The 21,371-nt window shown below is 37.9% G+C and overlaps 1 protein-coding gene across 1 annotated transcript in view; it reads right to left on the reverse strand.

Moving 5' to 3' along the window:
* The window catches only part of GRM3 (glutamate metabotropic receptor 3), a 222,591-nt gene that overhangs the window by 59,394 nt on the left and 141,826 nt on the right, over positions 1 to 21,371 (reverse strand). The window contains exon 3 of the mRNA XM_053609323.1: positions 12,814 to 13,669. Coding sequence (XP_053465298.1) covers positions 12,814 to 13,669 — 856 coding nt within the window. The remainder of the gene's footprint in view (positions 1 to 12,813; positions 13,670 to 21,371) is intronic.

The following is a 21,371-nucleotide window of genomic DNA, read 5'->3' on the forward strand; positions in this document are numbered from 1 at the left end:
ATTACAATACTTGGCTATGAGATAAAGTTGCCTTGAATTACAGTTACCTTCCATGACACAGTTATTAAGCAAAGATTGGCTTGAGGAAAAAAGACATTTCCAAACTTATTGAGGGAATTTTTTCATCAATACCTTATGCGAAGTGGTTTCCAATTTGAGGAATTTTTAAGGTCATCTTGTTACCTTGTCATGTTCAGTAAGTGGAACCAAAGTATGAAACTCTTGATGACATGAAATATATCAACATTGGTTTTCATCAGAACAAAGAAGTAACAATTCCTAGTATCTAACAGAATGCTGTCTTTTCATTTCAGATTATACCTATTTTTTTCTTAAAAGCAAAGCTTTTGCTTATTAGGTGCCCACATGGTAATTATAACCGCAACTGTATAACAGATTTCAGTATTTTCTTTCTTCAGCAGTATTGAGCAGAAGTTTCCAGTTTTTTGCTCTTTGACAAGGGATGAACCATTTCAGGCTAAAATCTATGTAGTTTTCTTTAGAAATGAAAAAAAAAAAAATAAGGTTAACAAGGCAAAGAGCAGAAGATCCCACCCTTGGGTGCAAAGGCAATGGTGTTAGTTTTTAACCCAACTTTAAAGTGATTAATCTTTCTAGTTCCTCTTGTGAGGTTTTCCTTGCCACTCAATTTCTGGTTGGAATTTGCATTCCCTTCTCAATGGGAAGTCAGTACTGCTTCCCGACTTGTGGGAACATCTTTAATCAACACAGGTCAGAGTGTTATTTTTCCTGTTTGTTTGTAGTTCTTAATAAAATTGCCCAAATGTCTCTTTTCATATGAATTTCACTACAAGGGAAACATCAGGTAAAAAGTAGAGAAGAGAGAACAGGAGCTGACAGCAAGTCATTTGAACACTAAATTTTTGTTTACAGCACATGAGGTGCCATCCAATTGCTTCATAAGCCATCATTAGAGTAAAAGTTCAAGGTAAGCAGCAACAATCAAGGCTGGTTGAAGGGCTGGAAAAGAACATTGAGCTTTATGTCTTTTGAAATTTTTTTTCAGATTGCTAATATATAAAGAATCCATGTTTGACCATTAAGCCATTTTTAGCCTAATCCTAGAAAAATAAAATAAAAGCCACTAAATCACTCTATGAACTATTTTATTTCTCCATCCTGAGTATATGATTTTCCCTTCCTGCAAGGTCTCCACCCACCAGGAAGTATCATCTCTGTGGTCGCTTCAAGGTAGGTGAATAGAGATTCGGCAGCTTCGATGACACCCTCATATTTAAGATGCAGAGTTTGTTTGGAATGGCATAAAAATCGAATGAGATGCTGTTATAGCCAGTGATGTAGCCTGCCCCAGGTTAGGTTTCCAGATATGTGTTTGCTTTTTCCAGGAACAGCTTGCTTCTTTCTGTCCGTTCCAGTGTCTGAAGTAAGAGAGATGCTTCAATAACTGTTGCAGAAATGACATAGTGCATTCATCAATGAAGCCCGTAACATTTTATAATGGTTTACTCATTTATAATAAGTTATTTGGGGGATAGAAATAGGACACTTTGCTTTCCCTATTATGCACAGAATGTGCAAGAGGCCATGGCAACCTGAGGATCGCCTAAAGTCACACAATTAGATTAGGGACCTTCTGCTGTGAGGAAGACGGACTCACACAGAGAAGAACATCCTAGATCACCAAGGCTCTCAGGGCTGAGCAAAGACCCTCGGTGCTCACTAAGGTTCTTCTTTAGACATGATTAACAGTTGTATGGTAGGAAATCTGGATGAAGAGTATACAGATTTCTATCGAAACACTTCGTTATTTTGATAAGAACTGTACTTGAGTCTAGTCCTGGATCTTAATTATAAAAATTACAATCTAATAACAGTAATTCACCTGTGCTTAATTGGTAACGAGAATTGAATCTATAATTGTTCTAGTCAAGTACCTTGGAGATTTCAACAAACAACTTGCTCTCTGGAAATTAAAATGGCTGAGGAATCCTCAGTATTTACAAACAATATGTATTAGGATATCAACATTTATAGATCTCTTCCAGTTTCTTTATTAACTTTTGCTGATGTGTAACCACAGTTTCAAAATGTGCCCTACTCTAGATCTTTGATATTTTTCTTACCACTTCTCAGAGCCCCCCCACTATCTTCTAATCTCACTCAGTGTAAAAAACAAAAGATCTGGGTCCCATCACCTCTCCACCCTCCAGTTCTTCTATCTCTTCCATGCTCTCAGCTTCCCCTTGAACATATTAAGTAGGCTCTCAACCTCAGGCCTTGTAATACCCTTGCCCTCTCCTCTATTTCCACATGACTTGCTCCCTCATTCCTTTAGGACTCTGCTCATGGGTCAAACTATCAGTGAGGTTTCTTCTGCCACCTTATATAAAACAGTAACACTCTACCCCTGCCAGATACACACATATACATATACTCTCAACTGGAACTCCTCGGTCCACTTGGCCTGCTTTACTTTTCTTCATGGCATTAATCAGCAGGTGGGATGCTTTACATTTGTTAGCTTCTTTGTGGAACATAAACTGTGGGAGGGTGGGGCCTTGGTTAGGTTTCAGGGCTTAATTCTCAGGGTATAGAGCCAGGACTGATGTGGAGAAGGTCTGCAATAAATGCTGAATGAATATCGGAAATTTCTCTGGTCTTTTAAAGTCCATCGCTCAACCCTTTTCCTTCAGGAAGTCTTCTCAGTGTGAGGGGGACACACCGCATTCTACCATCCTCCTTAAATACAACCAGCAATTCTAACTTTTCCAGAAACATCTCAGTCACATCAAATACAAGGACAAAAGGACCTTACCTGATAGTTCTGTCTGGCACTCTATTGTGTTTCTAAAATATTAACAGATGAACACTAGACTGGAAGTGTGATTTGCCCCAAACCCCAGAGCCATGCGGTAGTAGATCCAGAATGAAGATGAGCTTTGCCGGTTATCTTACTTGTGTTAGTGCCCATATGGGGCCAATATTCCCTCAAGACTCTCCAACCACCACCACACATAGGCTGCTTTTGCCTTCACTCACATTTCCCTGCTCTACTAGACAGGAGTCATTATACTACCCATTGACGAGACATTTCACTGGATAAGGATAAAAGGATATGAATTCTACTCCAGGAGAGGCTCTTTCTCTTTGACCTGGGTTGAGTGGACTTTACGTCTCTCATCCTCTGTGTTCTCATATATAAGATGCTAAATGATAACATCTACCCAACCGAGTTCACAGGGTTGTGAAGGATCAAATGATACCGTGTTTAAGAGTGATTTAAAAATTCTAGAGTGCTAAGTGAACACATCTTCCCACCTATGACCAGGGTTTTAGGATTCTGAATTTTTGGCAATATTTTTATTTTTAGCTTTTTGACTGAGTGAGCTCTTGTGATGGTTGCTCAAACATGAAGGAAAAAAATAAATAAACTTCTTGCCATAGTGTGGCTTGGGATGTGGAGAAAAGGTTGAGCCTGCACACTCAGGAAATCATATTAATGAATTTAATCCCTTGCCAAGTAGCTTGGGTAACTAAATTTAAACTGTTGATGGCAGCAAGAAGAAGTAGAAGGCTGGGCTATCAGCCTCTTGTTTTCCCAGTTCTGTTGTCAAGTTGATTCATCTTAATTTATTTTCAAAAGTTATTTATCAAAATCTTAAATATTTCTATTATATTTCAAACAAAATTGTGATATAATATTCCATAAAAATAAAATATACTTTCTTTTTCCTTTACTATAGATTAGCCACTGGATTAATTCAGCCTTAAAAGACCCTTGTAAGGCAAAAAGGCAGAAAGGGAACTCAATAAATTTCACTCTCAAAAGGGAGGAATTCAATCTCTCTTTTTAGGGAGATTTTTGGTGGGCAAATTCAGTGAAGGAAACTATCTCTAGAAGTGGGCTTTATAGTTAGAAATATTTCATTTATTGTTTTGCTGTTTAAAATACTACCAAAGATGCATGCAATTAGCGAGTAGAAATAAAGAAGGTATAAATACACGCATTATCCAAAGGCTTGCTTTGATGATTGAGAAACGATCATTCTCTTTGTTTTCTACTTTATTAAAATTGACATAATCAAGGTTTAAGGTTTTATCATTCTACAAGCATTTTACGGACAGAGAGGATATCCCTTTTTTAAAGTACTCTAATAAGTTTGTATAGTGCTGACATGGGATTGTTGGTGCCTGAATGGTTTACAAACCAAACTTTGTGATAGAAAGCCCTTAAGACGTTCTAATTTATGAAAGTATTAATGGAACTTTCAATTTTTTTAGAAATAAAACTTGTTTGTTACGTGTGCTGTAAAACAAACAACTGCCACCACCCCCTAACAACATGAACCCAACAAGAAAAGCTTTCCAGTACACCAAACAAACAAACTCACAGAAGTATTAAGGTCTTGGATGGAATTCTGGAAGAATTTCAACCCAGTATTTTCCCCTTTCTTTTATCAATTTACTTTTAATTAAGTATGGAGGCTTATAATTAGAATGAGAGAACAGAGTGATAGGGAAGAAAAATGCGGTCTAAAGCAACATTTAAGACATGGTGACCAGGGAAGAAAAATGCGGTCTAAAGCAACATTTAAGACATGGTGACCTGCAACCTGATTACATTTTTTCTATTTACTATTGATTCTCGGAAATAACAGTATCATATTGCAAATATTGATCTAGTGCAATTTGAAGCTCTCAGAGGAAGGAGTGAAGTATATAATTGAAGGCCTTTCAATGAGTCATTCTTTATAAAGACACCATTATGGCAATTAATCCAATTGTTAACAAATATCTTTTTGGATTATGAAGATTTGGGGGCAATAGTTAATTGTTACTTCAATTGCACATAATAAGCTAGCTCAATGACAAGGAGACTGCATCATTTTTCTAAGGACAAACCCATATGTTTTTCCTTAGGAAGCAGGAGTGGGGAAAAAGTGTGATTAGGGTTAACTTTGGTGGCCACTTAGCTTTGCAAATTCGAGAAAGTAATTTAACTCCTTTGATACCCACTTAAGTCTATAAAATAGAGGGACATTGTATCTACCTACCTGAGGGAGTTTTGTGAGAATTAATTAATAAAATGTATGAAATGGCTATTTTGGTCCAGTAGTAATCAATAAATGCTAATTTTCCTTTTCTTCTTTTCAAATTAGAACCTTATTGACTGCAGCTTAAGCTCAGGGTGAAAATGATAGATTAATGAATACGGTTAATGCAATTTTGGAAAAATTTTATATATTTTTATACAAGAAGACTGGAAATGCACATTTCAGATTTAATCTATAAAATCATATCAATACTTTACTGTTTAAGTTTAATTTTAATTTTCAATGGAATTCTGATTTTTTTTTTTCCAGCTTAAACACAAACGAAAGATTTGAAAAGTTACAAACAGGCCTGTGTTGAATTATCTCCTCATCTGGAAAATATTTTTCCTCCTTCCTCACCTTTAATAAAATCTTAGTTATATTTCTAAAAGTTACATCTTTTAGGAAGCCTTTCTTGACCCTTTGATCTCTCTTTTGTATGTATATTCTATCCAACTTATCTCTTTTAAGTTGATAATGATAAACTTCTGTATAGTGTAAAAGTTACATTCTCTTAGCTTGCCTTTGTTGCTAAGCTTCTTGAGAGCAGAAAGAATTTTTTTTTATTCTTCTATCTTTTTACTTTTCTATCTCATTCTTTGTAGTACCTGACACTAATTAACACCAAATACTAAAGATTTTCTGAAAAGTTTCATAATTATACCAGGATATATTGTCATCCCCATGTGCATATGTCACTGTTGTCCACAAACCAGCTCCATATTGAAAACAAAAACAGCTCTCCAGCAACACTAGCTTTGTAACAATCAACTCCCAATTTCACTTTTGCCTTATCATGAAGAACACATTTTTATGGAGTTTGCGATGATAAAACATGAGTTTAGTAGCTGACAGGGATAGCGGGCACCATCTCGTCTCAAAAAGAAGTCTAATTACTCTAGACAGATTGCTCTGAAACTACCCTATTTTCCTGCACTTGGCTTCTATATGTGATGAACCTGTTCTACAACTGAAATAGAAATAATAGTCTTTTCCAAATTGACTGATTAATTAAAGTAATACATTAAATTGCTTTAATTTTAATTTTTTAAAACATACATTTGAAAATGTTCTGCTACTTCTTATCTGCTAGGACAAATGAATGGACATGTGGTAGGTTAATATCACTGGCCAATCTCAGAACATCCAATTAAGTTTCCTAGAGGCTCCTGTTTTCCACTGCATGACCTTAAAATGGGAATCATTTCTCAAGCTTCTAAGACACCAGTGCACAGATGCACTGTGCATAAACAAATAAGTGACCATATTAGTGGTGCCCTTTGGGGGTTTAGATCTTATTCTTGTGACCCCAGGAAGCCGACCAGAGAGAAAGGGAAAGAAAGAAGTACAGGATATTTATCTTTATGTTTTGGAAATGCTTTTGATCAGCAGAGCTGGAACAAGTTTCTTTGCTTTTGTGGGAACTACAAATGTTCCAAGGGAGGAAGCAAGATCAAGAGCAGTTTGCTCTTTCAGGGACTTCAAAGACCATTCATCTAAAGATGTGGCCATTACCATTTTGGCTTCCTCGCTGTGCCTTGGATGGTCCTGCACTTTTTAAGAGGAGAGCCTTGCTGGGTTGGGGCCAGCTAAACTGTTATTCCTTGGAGTGCAGTGTCCCAGAAAATATGCCCTTTCTGGCCTGCACTCTGCGATTATAGTCTCTAAACCTGGAGTGGTCCTTGCTCCTGTTGGATGAGTCAGATGCAGAGGTGAGTGAGGTAGCAAGGATGGACTGCATGTTTTCTGCCTCTGATCCCCCTTCAGGCATGGAGAATTGTAAACATAAGAACAAGGCTGATTAATGTGGTATATGTATACCACGGAGTACTACTCAGCCATAAAAAATAGCAAACCTCTTGTATTAACCTGGATGGAAATGGAGCCCATTTTTCTAAGTGAAGTATCACATGAGTGGAAGAACAAACACCACAAGTGCTCACTATTACATTGAAACTAATCAATGAACACTTACGCGCACATATGGAAATAACATTCATCGGAAATCAAGCAGGGAGGAGGGGGAGGACAAGCAGGTACCGTGCATGCTATCTGAGTGAAGGGCACATTTATAACTTTGACTCTAACTGAACAAAAGCAATTTACGTAACCAAAACATTTGTACCCCAGTAATATTCTGAAATTAAAAAAAATAAATATATGTAGACAGAAAAAAAAAAAAAGGAACAGGCCTGGTCTGTCTCCACCAGACTCTGGGTTTGTAGTAGAAAAACATAAAAGCACCCAAACAAAAGCCAAAACCCAAACCCTGTCTTAGCTGTGCACCCTCATCAGTCCTGTTAGGACCAGTGCTACAGCAGCTGCGGGGCTTGTCCTCTTCAATTATAAGCCATGCCTGGGAGGAAGATATGTTTGGAGAGTCTACATTTTTTCTGGGCATAAGAGACACCATAATTTTCTAATCCAAAACAAAATGAAAACCAGAGCAGCACAAGAACAACAACAACAACAACAACAACAAAAAAACACAGAGCAACATTCAGATTTTGTAGCCTGCATCTCAACTTAAGCTGTGTTGGTGGCGAGATGCTGAGGTTAAGCTCCACGAAGCAAGGGCCGTGCCTGTCTGGTTTACTGCTGAGTCCCCAGATCCTAGCTTAATGTCTAAACATATCTGCTGAATTAAGGACTAAATCGGGACCTTGATGGTTTGCTCTGTTTCCTGTTCATTGTGTGATCTTGGATAAATTTCCTCTTGTGTCAAGTTCTCAATTCCCCCATCCTCAAATATTTTAGCCCACTCCTGAGGATTGTACAGAAGAATGCTGTGCCTGAGATAATGCTTGCTTGCAAGTGGATATGTCTTGGGGCACCCCTGGCAGTGTGTTCACAAGTGGGGACTCTTCCTTTTCCCTTAAATTGGGTGTGCTCTGGTTACCTGACAGCTGAGTTCACTTTTGTGCACTTCAGTAAGTGAAGATAATAATGCTGACATACTATATTTTCACCTGTCGAGTGAGATGTAGGGGCAAGTCAACTCTGAGGAAGGCCTTTTGTACGCTGTGATTTCATCTATTTTACTTTCTGGAACTGGTCTCATAATAAAAAGTGAGAGAGACTGTACTGTGCTGTGAATATAACCACACTGAGATCGCATTTCTTTAAATGTTGTACAGGCCTGTCTAATTCCTCTTTTCTTTACTGTTCTGCATAGTTTAAACTTTTCTTTTATGTGAGGACCTTACAGAATTTTATTCAAAGTAATTTTGAATAAAATCACATGACACCAAACGTAATTCTCACTTAAACATATACTTTGGAAATCTGGATGACATGCCTTTTTCAGATGAAAAGATTTTACTGACCAATTACAAAATACTTTGTAACTTAAAAAAGAGACTATCCTAAGGCTTGAAATCCAAGGCTCAGATTCCAAAGTTTTGGGGTTCAATGAACCACCTTTGCTTCAACCTATTGAGAAAGTAGATTGGGAGTGTTAAAAATAACATACAAAGAAAACACAGAAACCTATTGATTGTCTTTGATTCCTTCGAGAGCATTGCATTAATATCTAGTGTGTGCCGGAAACTGTTGGTGTTTGGGATCAAAGACCTCAACTTCCCAAGTCCATTGTACATATATAAAAGCAGGGCTGGATCTCCTGACGTGGATTTCAGTCTTGGCCCCACCACTTTACCAGATCAAGGATCTGCAGTGGTTCTTAACCTGTGGGTTGTGATATACCTCCTGCATATCAGGTATTTACATTATGATTCATAACAGTAGCAAAATTACAGTTATGAAGTAGCAACAAAAATAATTTTATGGTTGGGAGTCACCACAGCATCAGGAACTGTATTAAAGGGTTGCGGCATTAGGAAGGTTGAGAACCACTGATCTAGGGCAAATCACTTTCATTCTTTTGGCTTCATCTATAAGACAGAATGTGGGTCTCTTCTAGCTCTAATGATATGTGGCTTTAAATTTATCCTAATTAAAATGATCTAAAAAGGAGAATACTTAGGTAAAATATGTAATTCATTTGTTAGTGAACAAAACAAGTATGTTAACTTTTTACAAAAAGAATTGTAAATCTATTGGTTGATTTGTTTTTCTCATTCCTTATTCCTTTAGTTAACATTTAGATATTGCTTACTCTGTACCAGAAACTGCGCTGGGTATGTCAGATCAGAGATGAAACATATGTTCTATGCCTCGAAAGAGCTCACAATCTAGTAACGCAGACAGAAAAGAAAACATGAGTTTGGGTGTTAAGTGCTGTTAATAGCCAGCAGATATTTACTGAGCACTTATTATGCTTGGGATACACAAATGAACAAAATCGACAGTGATTTCTGTTTTTACGGAGCTTACATTCTAGTGTAAGGATCAAACAATAAAGGATAAACATGAAAGTAATAAATGATATGGTATGACAGAAGGTGAAGAAATCATGGGATAAGAAAAATGTACAGCAAGTTAGAGGGAAATGGGGGCATCTGTGGTGGTAGATGGGAAATGCATTGCAATTTTAAGGATGGCAATGCATCCTTAAAATTGCCAAGGTAACATGAAGTAGAGGCTTGAAGGAAACAGAGATCTGATTAACTACAGAGATATCTGTAGTTAATATCTAGGCAAGGAAGAACCAGCAGTGGAAAAGTCCTAATGCTGAAAACAGGGTGGCTGGAGTGAATTGAAAAAGAGGGAAAGTAAAGGGTGATGACAGGAGAGCCGTAGGGAGAGGGAGGCACAGCGAAGGACACTGTTAAGAATTTTGACTTTCACTGTGAGCAAAATGGGGAAACTCCTTAAAGAGACTTTGAGAAGAGGAGGGATTTGCTCTGATTTAGCTCTTAACAGGCCATTGTGGCTATCATGTAGAGAGCAGCCTGTGGAGGTGGGCAAGAGTGAATCAATTAGGAGAAATATAACCTAGAAATGCTGGTGGCATGGCCCAGGGTGTTAGCAGTTGAAATGGTAATAAGAGGCCAGATTCTAGATTTATTTTGAAGGTAGAGCCAACAGGAGTTTTTGGTGTATTGTATGTATGGTATGAGGGAAAGCAAAATCCTAGAATGGTATGGGAAAAGGAGAAGGGCCATTTATCTCACTTTGGCAAGGCCAAGAAATGCTTCCTAAAGCAGGTGCAATTAAGTTGTCTTGAGGAGCTATAGGAATAAGTGACAGTGCCAGATAAGGCAGGGAGAGTAGGGTGAGAGTGTTCTAGATGGAGGAATTATATACAGGGAGTACAGAGGCACAGATAAAGGCACGGCATGTTTGAGGAACTGTGAGAAGTCTTACAAGAAGGAGTTTAGAGAAGTGAGCACAGGTTGGACCCTGTGCAAGGAGAGCTTACCATTTAGAAGAATCTTTAAGAGTTCTAAAGCATCTGTTGTGTAAAATGAATATTCAAATTGGGTTAGCTTCAAACAAGATCCATGTTGGCCAGTGGTGGAATTAGCTGGTGGGAATGCACCAAAACACCAGGAAGTATTTTAGTCTGTTTTAAACTTCTCAGGAGGCCTAGTTCTTTAATCCCATAAGGAATAGAGCTATTAGGGAATTGGCTACAACTACCCCTTGTCAGGACTAAGTGCATCACGTACAAGCAACTGGCTGGAAGAGGACTTTCTCGGTCCAATGGAGCAGATTGTTTAGTAGCTGCTAAGCAATTGCTATTGTGCCTAGTCCATTGCCACAATATTCAAATTAGAACAAGATACTATCTCAGGAAGAAAATGTAAAACAACCTGTTTTCAATAGCAAATTAAGAAAAATAAGATATTCCATAGTGTGTCTCAATCTTAAGGCAGTAACATGGCATCATACTTACAATCTTTTGCCTATTTCCAAGTTTAAAATATGAATATAATGTATTGACTCACACACAGGTTACTATAAGATCAATTTGCATTCTATAACTGAATTTCTATTTCATATCTGTATACACGCACTCCTCCTAGCAAAGTGATTTATTTCTCTAATGTACCATTTAGCTAATTTAGCATCTTGAAATCCTCCCATACTAATGTGTTTTCTTGTCCAATTCTCATTGCTAAGAATATTTACCTTGTAGCTGGTCTAAATTCCTTCTTTTCTATGTAGCTTAAATCTGTTTTTCACCCTCCTACTCTCTTCATGAAGGAGAATGACTAGTAATGTCTGACAAATTAAGAATGCTAAAATAGCACTTTGTGGTGAGGCCTGCACAGCCAAACTGAATGGTAGACTTGAAGCCAGCAATTGAATGAGATACTTTTGTTTTATTTATCCAAATAATAGCTTTATTTCTACATTTTTCTTTGCCTTTTCAGACCAAACAGTCACTGGAATGAAGAACAATGTTTTGGTTATATGTATAAAACACCTTGCAAGGGCTCTCTGAATTCTGAGAGTTCCCTTTATTTTAGCTGTTGATGGGTGAATATATATTTGTACACCTTCATTCTAAGGAGTAAGTGTACCAACATTAATATATGTGGTGAATAAAGATAAATAATACTCCTCAGGGTAGCTTGAAGGGGTAGTATGTGATCAAATATCTTATTCATGTTTAAGAATTGAGTGTATTGTAAATGCTATTTATGAATATTGAGAGGTCACTTATTTTAAACTAAAGATATACTTTTTTTTTTTTTTACTGACTCTAGGATCCATTCTTATTTTCTGGAGATGTCAATAGAAAGTGGTCCTGGACATAACTGCTAATTTATTACTACTTTGATATTTTTTGTTATCTTATATAAAATACACCTGTAGGAATACAGAAAACAAAGTTTAATCTTTATCACTTTTAGTAGTCATTTAATGGTAAGAGGTGGTATCTATCAGATGAATAGCAAGTTATACTGACATAATTGATTTCTAATACCTTTGGCCTCCTTAGAGGAGAATAAAGAAAATAAGATGGCAAAGACCAAGGCTGGTGATTTTTGTGCTTATTTTCAAGGCTGCACTAGGAATGAGAGTTCTGGAATAGAAGCCAAAGGTCATGGGGTCTTCTCTCAGTATTACTGGTGATTTCATAGACCACTTGATTTCTGAGTGGCTACCTGTAAGGGAGATGTGAGAACTGCCATTTATACCGACGATAGCATGGTTTAAACATACAAATTTTCAGGTCTTCAATAATAAATCAATTGAAAACAAATTATGCAGACTAAAATAATGCCCTAGTGGCATGGGAGATGATTAGCAATTTAGGCAAGTGAAAACATTTTATCATTGTACTGTTTCTGGTGGCAGAACGTTTTGTGTCCAATAATACTAGTTAGCATTTTATAATTCAGAATTAAGCTATAGGATGCTGAACAAGTACCTTAATGAGCTGATATCACATGTACCTTAGTGGAGACTGCAGGCCTAAATATTTTGTGCTTTTTATTTTAGTAATACATTAAATGAAATATTGTACATAGAAATATTTAGACCATACTTCTTAGAAATAAATGAAGAGGCAGCTAAAGTTACTTTGAATGCACTTTTGCACGTTCACTACTATATCAGAAGGACTTCCATTGGTCTTCAGTTTGTTTATACTCAAGTTCACAGAACAAGAATTTCATTGTGTACCAGCCAAGATTTTCCTTCAAAGATGAGTAAGCACATCAACAAGCCGTTATTTTGCATCTTGGAAGGAATGTTTGTTTAACACTTTGAATCCTTATCGTAGCTTTAAAACAATGATTCTGGGTTCGAGGCAGAGGTTTTTGGGCCCTGTTTAATTTCACCCGTTTGCACCTTAGAAGCTGAAGAAAGGCTCTTTGCTTACCTGTGAAGTTGATTTTCAGCAAGTAATCCTTGTACAACTTCTTCCCATCCAGGATCTTCATAGCGTCGCAAAGCTTGGTAGTGTTGGGACAGAGGGTGCGCTGCATTTTGTGCAGGGCGTGGGCCATGGCGTACACGGCATTGACCACGAACATGATCTTGGATTCTTGCTCGTAGTTGCTGCTGTCGATGGCCAGGTGCTTGTCGCACACGCGCCTGTGGTTCCGCTTGTTCTGGAGGCTGCACTGGAACTTCTGCTCCCAGAAGTCCCGGAACCAGGGGTTGCGGTGGTTGCTGTAGGGGCTCAGGCTCTGGAAGTAGCGGTCGAACTGGCGGATGGGCTGCGAGGCCAGCTCCAGGGTGATGGCGCCGTAGGCCACGTGCTCGCTGCCCTTGACGATGCTCTCCTGCGCGCCCCAGCCGTCGCTGGCCACCCAGGTGAAGGAGGCGTTGGCGCGGCTGGCGGCGGCGATGAGCTCGCGCGAGTCATCGCTGCGCATGAAGAGGACCACGACGCGCGCGTTGGGCTTCTGCAGCAGCTCCCGGATCACGCTGTCGTAGGACTTGCGGATGTTGGAGCGGCCCACCTTCTCGGCGGTGGCGATGCAGATGTTGCGCAGGCGGGCTTCCTGCTCGAAAGCCTCGATCCCTGTCTCTCCATAGTCGCCCTCGGAGGCCACGGTGGACACGTAGGTCCAGTTGAAGAAGCGCAAGATCTCGGCCATGGCTTTGGCCTGGTAGAAGTCGGGGGGCACGGTCCTGGCGAAGTAGTCATAGCGCGATTTGTCGCTGAGTTTGGCGCTGGTGGAAGCGTAGCTTATCTGAGGGATCTGGAAGAGCCGTAGCAGGTTCGCCACCTGGGGGAAGGAGAAAGGGCAGGTGCCTTTTTTAGACTCCCAGAGGCAAATGAATGGATATGAAAAAAGCATAAGACCATCTGTATCTTTTACCGAGTTTTCTTTTCACCTCTAGATCACTACATATAGTTCTTGGGATGAATGCCAGCGGCTTCCCGGATACTCTATTTTGGGTGTGAAGGAGCAAACCCAAAGCAGGTGGTGTGTGTGTTGGAAAGGGACGAGCAGAGAAGGGCACCACTCTCTTCTGTGCTCTGTGCTAGACCCTACACTGGGATAAATCCTGGTCAGCTTCCTTCAATGTGGTTGTCATAAGTTTTTGGAGTCCTGTTATAGTTCAAACAATGAGCTACAGTGAATTGGCCAAGCTTGGTTTTTGACAACTTGGCTACAGTTGTATAAAAGAGCTCGGTTCTGTCTAATTCTCACCTCCCCCTCTTTTGCTAAAAACAGCAGTCTTTGAAAGAGTTTAATTTGGGAACTGTATGCCACATGGGCAGTCCAAATTAGACATTTATCATCTAGGTTAAGGAAAAAAAAATCAATTCTACTGAAATTCTATTTTGTCCACTCAAATTTCAAGGCATACACTTTTCTAAATTCTTGAAAATCTTGACCAAAAATTTTCCTCACTTTCTTTGAAAACTTTGCTTTTGCTTGGACTTTGTGAAAAGAAGTTTTACAAATATGCTATTCTTATGGTATTTTGATTAAAAATCAAATTAAAACGTATGGAGGACCTTGACAAGAACCTCCTACTTCAAAAATTTTAAAGCTTATTCTAAGTAAGAATTTTAAATTTTTTATAATTCAGCTATCAAGAGTATTCCATTGCTTTTACTTATTGTAGAATAAAAAAGGAAAGTGACAGTTTATCAAGAAGCATTTTATGTATAAGAGTATTTGGAGAAATTATATTTACACATATCTAAACAGATTGTATGTATATCTAATAATAAGTTGTTTTTTATTTGTTCCGGCTATCTCACATGTTTTGAGGACTTCTTTCTCTATACGAACTCTAGTTAAATTATGTAATGCTAAGTAGACCTTAATCAGAAACAACATTGAATATTTCCGTATGCTCTATGTACATTGGAATAAATATTAGTATTTAGAAATTTTCCTTCTGGAAATTGTGGTTCCACATTTATATTTGACATGTAGGAAGCACAGCTTGAAATAGGGAGCTGTTAGCAAAGAGCACAAGCAACATAAAACAACTGACATCTGAGTCCTGATTAATCATCATTTATCTGGCAAAGGGTCAAGTTTATATAGAGCTACACAGCATGTTCTTGGAGATCTGGCCTGCTATTAAAACCAATATTTGATATAGCCTGGAGCTATCAAAAATATTTTCTACATCTTTTCAAATACTACTACCTCTCAACCACAAATAGAACAGCTAGTAATCTGGACCTTAATATGCAATATAATGCAAATTAAATACCCCCAATATTTCCTGTATTTAGTATTCTAGGTTATGGGTGAATTTGGGGAAACAGGTAAAAGGGTAGATGACTGGGTGGGTGAAGGCTAGTATGTAGTTTGTTTCTTCTTTTCTCAGGATTAGGGGACTCTGGACAAAATGGCCTATACTGACACATTTGAGCCTAGGAATGTTGCTTGTTTACTCAGCCTGATTTGAAGGGCCGGTGGCACTGAGTAGATACTGTCATTGCTTCTAGAATGAGTACATGGCTTCCTTTGGGTTTCTATGCCACTATGGCAGGCTTGGTAATAACAGCCTTGTCTGTGCATGGGCTTGACTTGATAATGAAGTGTCTGGGTGACACTGGAGAGGCCACCTCTTCTTGATGAAATAGTTTTCTAATCTTCAAGTTATAGTCATCAGAACCTGAACTCCTCGAGGAGACAGAGAATGAAAGGAGCTTAAAAAAAAATTCAGACATTATTTTCTGGCAGATAGGAACCACAGTGAGAAGATCCTAAACGGTTGAAACTTTCTTCTCCCAGAGGGGTAGGAGTAATGAGAAGCGGCTCAAGAAAAGAAACTCTTGTCTTTTAACTAGTTGGATCCTGTGGCTTCAGGCCTACCTTTCCAGGATGTCTGAGAACAATTTACAATCAAGCAGGCTGGACAAGAGAAGGAAGTAGCCACAGAGCAGCGGTCGTGTGGGAAGGATCTCTGCCCCGGGAAGGGGCACAGGAGCCGTAGCCTTTTTGGGAAGGTGGTGGGTTAGGACAAGATAGCAATTGCTGCCATCATTTTAAGGATAATCATGTATACCTTTGTATGTGTGTGTTTAATAAGGAGACCATAACCAACTCTAGAAAAGGAGTTTGAAACATAAAAATAGAACACTAAAAAGTATTATCTGAATTATATCAGCTGTATCGAATAGCATGGAGCAATAATATAATTCAAAGTTATGTGATTAAGAGTTATATGAGAAACACGTGTAATATACTAATAATAGTGTAATAATAGAGAAAAGTATGGAATAATGTTTATTATAGTGAGCTGTTCCTTTTAAAATTAATTTTCTTAAGTTATAAGGGTAAAATGCTAAACTTAAAAGTAAGCACCACAGGAGGCAATAAATCATAAATCTCTTTTCTTTCCCCTCCCTCACCTACGCTAACCTTATTTCTAGAGAATAGCATTCATAGTTTGGTTTCTGTATTTTAGAAATGTGTGTGTTCTGTTGTAAAATCAGTTACCACTGTATTGGGCATTTACATATCCAGCAGAACCTCCACAGCTGAACACTTCCCTACATGACACCGCCTTCCGCCCTAAGTTAACCTACTGTGCGTAGACTGGACGTGCATCACATGTAGGTGTCAGTGCAGTAGGCCTAGATTCTTATGTTGACCACCTGTGTATGTGGACCAGTTTGTTATAGTCCCTTATAGAAGTTCTACTGTGTGTATGTGTGTGCATGTAATATATATATATATATATATATTATATATATATATATAATAAATATATTTATTCTTCTTTGGAATAAATATATTTCAAATAAATTTAAAACTGAAACATTCCTAACTTGCTTTACTGGACATATGGTTTCTCTGAGAAAGCCTGAGGAAGTTAGGGGAACTCCTACACTGGACATCGCTTTGAATGGTGAAAGAATTGTTTTAGAATGAAGAAGTAATATAAAATTTTGGAAGAAAGTTACCAAATTATGTTATTATTAGTAGGAGTGGAGGAAGGAAAAACAGGATCTAGTTATATATGCTTTAGAAAAAACTGTTTAAAAAGTAGAGATATGCTTAAATAGATACTGATTCTAAAAAGAAATATAATTTTTAAAAAAAGGGAATATGACTTAGCAAAGAAAGGGCTTAAAAAATAATTCATGCAATACAAAATAGTCTCAAAAAGACAGAGAAGGTAAGAACTCCAAAGAAACCACTGAGTTGCTGGGTTGCACTGGTGGATTTGCATGTTAAAAGAACTAATGACCCAGGATGAGAACCGGTGGTGTGTCGGGGGCTTCTTCACATACAACATGAAAGGTCAGTGTGAGCCTTAGGAATGAGGGACACTAAAGCATGATGTGAAAATGGAGGAAAGTGCTTTTTGTTGTTGTTATTTTGTTTTATTTGAAGTTATGGTTCAGGAGATTTGGCAGAAAGGGATATAACCAATGGATGGACAAGTTGGTTCTATAGAGTAAAGACACTGCTCAGGCCTTCTTCTTTCCTCATTTTCTCCATTGAGAATGTTTTCTTACATGAAATGGTAATACAAATAACACAAAAAGGTCACGTCCACAAAAGTAGGAGAGAATTATGGGGCTTTCTTTGAAACGAAAAGCCTGTAATCATATTAATTTGAGTTTGCCCCTATAATGATTATGGGAGGAACTGCAGATTAAATTACAGAATCATTATCAATACTTTTTTTAAAAAATCAACACTGAGAGCACTCAGAGGGTGAAAACAGAGGAGGAAGGACAAATTCAGGAAGTATAAATAAAGGCTAAATATAAATTAATAAGCGTGATGTGCTTTGGTAATTTTCTAGAACAGAGTTTAATAGAGAACAAAGGAACACTTAGAAATGAACCCAGGCAGTTACTAGGAATCAGCATGGGCTCAACTAAAGTGAATTTCACCAGGAGGATGTTTTGCCAACATTAGTTGTACTATATAGGGAAGAGCTGAAGCCTGGAGGATCATGACTTCAGCAAGATGTTGGTGATGTTACACGGACTTCTTAGTGCAAGGGAAGGTGATAGGAGTTGGATAACAAAGTTAAATATTTTCAAAGAGAGCAGCTTGCAAGAAAGTCTATATACATGTATAGTGGGAAAGTAAATTTAAAATTTTATTAATACAATTGGAAAAAATGTAAATAAGCTGCAAGATCGTTCTGTTGTAAAACTGGATGGAATCATGATGTTTTGAAGTTTTTGTTTTATAGGTGAGGAAGTGGAAGCTCAGAGGGTGAAGTGACTTTCCAAAATTTACTCAACTAATAGGCAGAAAAGCCAGGATTAGAGCTTTGTCTCTTGATTTTCCCAAAAGACTGGACTCCTTTTCTGGAAAGTACATGACAGTACACAGAGAGAGATGTAAGTTGCTGGATTTAAGTTAAAATTACACAAATGCAGAAAGAAGAAGTAAACTAGGAGAAAGGAAGTTGTATATTACAAGTGTATATTTGAATATTGCAATTTAGCATGCACCAGAAATCTAAGGGTGGCTTAAGTCAAAGAAGTGTTACTACATCTTTTGTTCTCTTTATATTCTAATTCATAATTCTTCAAAAGTGAACTGAGAAGATTAATTGTAGTCTTCTCATTCCCTAAGTTACTGTTCTCAGACTATCTTTTGGGGGAAGGCTTTTAAAGATCCCTAATATTTTTGTGCCAGCTACTATTCTAATCATGGTAGATCTATTGCCTCCTTAATACTGTTAATAATCTTCGGTGGTAGATACTACTATTATCTCATTTTATATATTGAGGAACTGAGTCACAGAGTGCTTGGGATTTTACCAAAGAGCTCATGCCTGGTAGGAATCGTGGAACTACCCATTATATTCACTCTTTACAGATTTACTCAATCTATTCTGCAATGTGAGCTCCTAAGTGATTCCTCTCACTATAATGTTGCAATGATGTATTTCAAGCTATAACATGTCTGTCTGTTTTTATTTCTGAAGCTAAAAACTCCTCTAGTTGAGGATTATGAGCAATCGCTCTTTGTTACAAAAAAGTATATTTTTTCATTTGTCAGTCCTTACTTTGTGATGGCTCCATAGACTGTTTACTGACTGACCATGTACAGTGATAGCAATGATAGTCTAAGAATCTACTGGGAAAATTCCACTGGGGTGATGAGGACTTTAAGCTATAAATATCACAATCAGGTTTTGCTTTATAATTTATTTCAGAAGCACAATGATCTGATAGTAGAGCCCACTCTTTCCTAGGGCCCGAGCCACATGCAGCATGTTCTATCATTTTATGCCCAATATTCAAATACAATAGGGATCCATTTTGGGGTGGTTTGAATTTATACAGTACTGAGGTATCACTATATTTTCTTTGTTTTGAGTCTCACTTTGATGTCCTCTGTAGAGTGCCATGGCACACAGCTCACAGCAACCTCAAATTCTTGGGCTTAAGTGATTCTCTTGCCTCAGCCTCCCAAGTAGCTGAGACTACAGGTGCCCTCCACAATGCCTGGCTTTTTTTTTTTTTTTTTTTTTTTAAAGAGATGAGGTCTTGTTCTGGCTCCTGCTGCTATCAAACTTGTGAGCTCAGGCAATCCACCTGCCTCGGCCTCCCAGAGTGCTGGGATTACAGGCATGAGCCACTGTGCCTGGCCTGGCATTGCAATATTTTCATGGTAGTTTATCAAGTTATAAGGGTTGAATTTTTTTTTCTCAAAAGTAATGATTAGGATGCTGAACTTATTCAAATGCTATTATGCTTTTTACAGAAGAAGCTATGTTCTAAAATGAACATTTTGTCTTTTTTCCATTTTTGTAGTTGTTAGGATAGGCTTCACTTGCAGTAGTTGTCAAACAAACCAGAGTTGCATGTTGTTGAATATCTGCCACCATTTCCCCAATATTTTCCTTTCCAAATGAGCTCATCTCTATGTAAATCGTTTCTCTGACTTACCATGTTCCCAAATCTATGTGCCTTTGCTCATGTGTTGTTGTTCTTTCTTCTAGAATGGTCTTTGCCTCCTGTCTGCTTAGCTAATTCATTCAAGAGCTTCTCCTATGAGGAACCTTTCTTGGTGCCTCCATTTAGGCTGACATGTGTCCCATTCCCTGAGCCTTTTTCACTCTTTTATGTATTTCTCTCATGGAACTAATTAAAATTTGTGCTGATTTCTAGATTATTCACTAATTTCTCCACTGGAATGAGAACTCTTAAGAACAGGGCAGGTGGATTATTAATCTCTGTATACTCACATGCCCCACAAAGTAGAGAGGTGCTACATAATGTTTGTTAAATGAATGAATTGATGAAGGAATTGACATTTTGTTGACCTACTGGTTAAAGCACAGGTTTCTGTGTGTGGAAGCGGAGGAAGAGCAGGCAATGTCAATCTACTCTCAAACACACTAGCAACGATTTGCTGTGTAATGTGGATCCATCCTTCACTAACCACTTTCATTTTTTTCTTACCAAAATGAGACGAGGAATTGGTTTGGACATTTAGAAATCTGTAGCCAAGGTTTTTATAACATTAAAACCAATTTCTTCCAATTCTCTAACTAACTAGGAGTATACAAAAGGAAGTCAGTATTATACCAACTGGATCTGGCTCCTGTGCCAATGGCCTTAAGGCTACAAATTGCTTTTTGTTCTAAGGAAAACAAATGAAGGGCCTTATCTGAAGTTAGACTTCAGATCACAAATACTTAGAGTAAGATTCATTTAAACATATACCTAATGTAGGTTTCACCGTAGAAACTAATAGTAAGATCTTCCGGGAAGGTAGGGTTTTCCTGGACAAAGGCATCATGTACAAGGTACCTAAGCAGTCAAATACTCCGAGCTCACATCGATTGCTCACTTATTTTTCTTGCTTTGGGAATGTCTAAAACTTTATCTTTCCCACAATCAGTAGTCAACTGAAGAGTGATGCTACCATAGGTACCCAAGCCATCCTTACTTGCTGCTGGGAATTTTGAATTAAAGGCCAATTTATTTGAGAGTTTTACTTCTCTATACCTTTTTTTTGTTTGTTTGCTTGTTTTTAGCAAGTCCTACAGCAGTGATTTTCAACTAGTGTGCCGTGAGAGGATCTTAGGTATGCTGCAAACATTTTCAAAGATCATTAATTAAATTATTTTTGAAAGAAGTTCAAAGCATAGTTAGTATATTCTTTCTTTTTACTCTTTTTCAAAATCAACATAATTTAAGTGTGCTGTGGAAGTTTAGCTATAAGTTCAAGTGTGCCATGAGATAAAAATGGTTGAAAAATGCTGTCCTAGAGACTCTTCATGCTTCATTTCAATGATGCTCTAATCACGAGAGCAAAAAGTGTGAACTATGGGAAGGACTTCAGGCATTCTTCTATTCTTTTCATGTTGTGAGAAAATACTGTGAATTGGAAAATTTCAGAGTCACCTTTGTTTCAGAGCCCCACCTGTTTTCCCTCTTCCTACGCAGGATACCCATGATATAGCAATTCGAGACATGAACTCTTTGCTTTCTGTAGTGACACAATTTATTTATTTTTTTACACCAGA

The sequence above is a fragment of the Nycticebus coucang genome, chromosome 11 (assembly GCF_027406575.1).
Source record: "Nycticebus coucang isolate mNycCou1 chromosome 11, mNycCou1.pri, whole genome shotgun sequence".
In the NCBI taxonomy this organism is placed as follows: domain Eukaryota; kingdom Metazoa; phylum Chordata; class Mammalia; order Primates; family Lorisidae; genus Nycticebus; species Nycticebus coucang.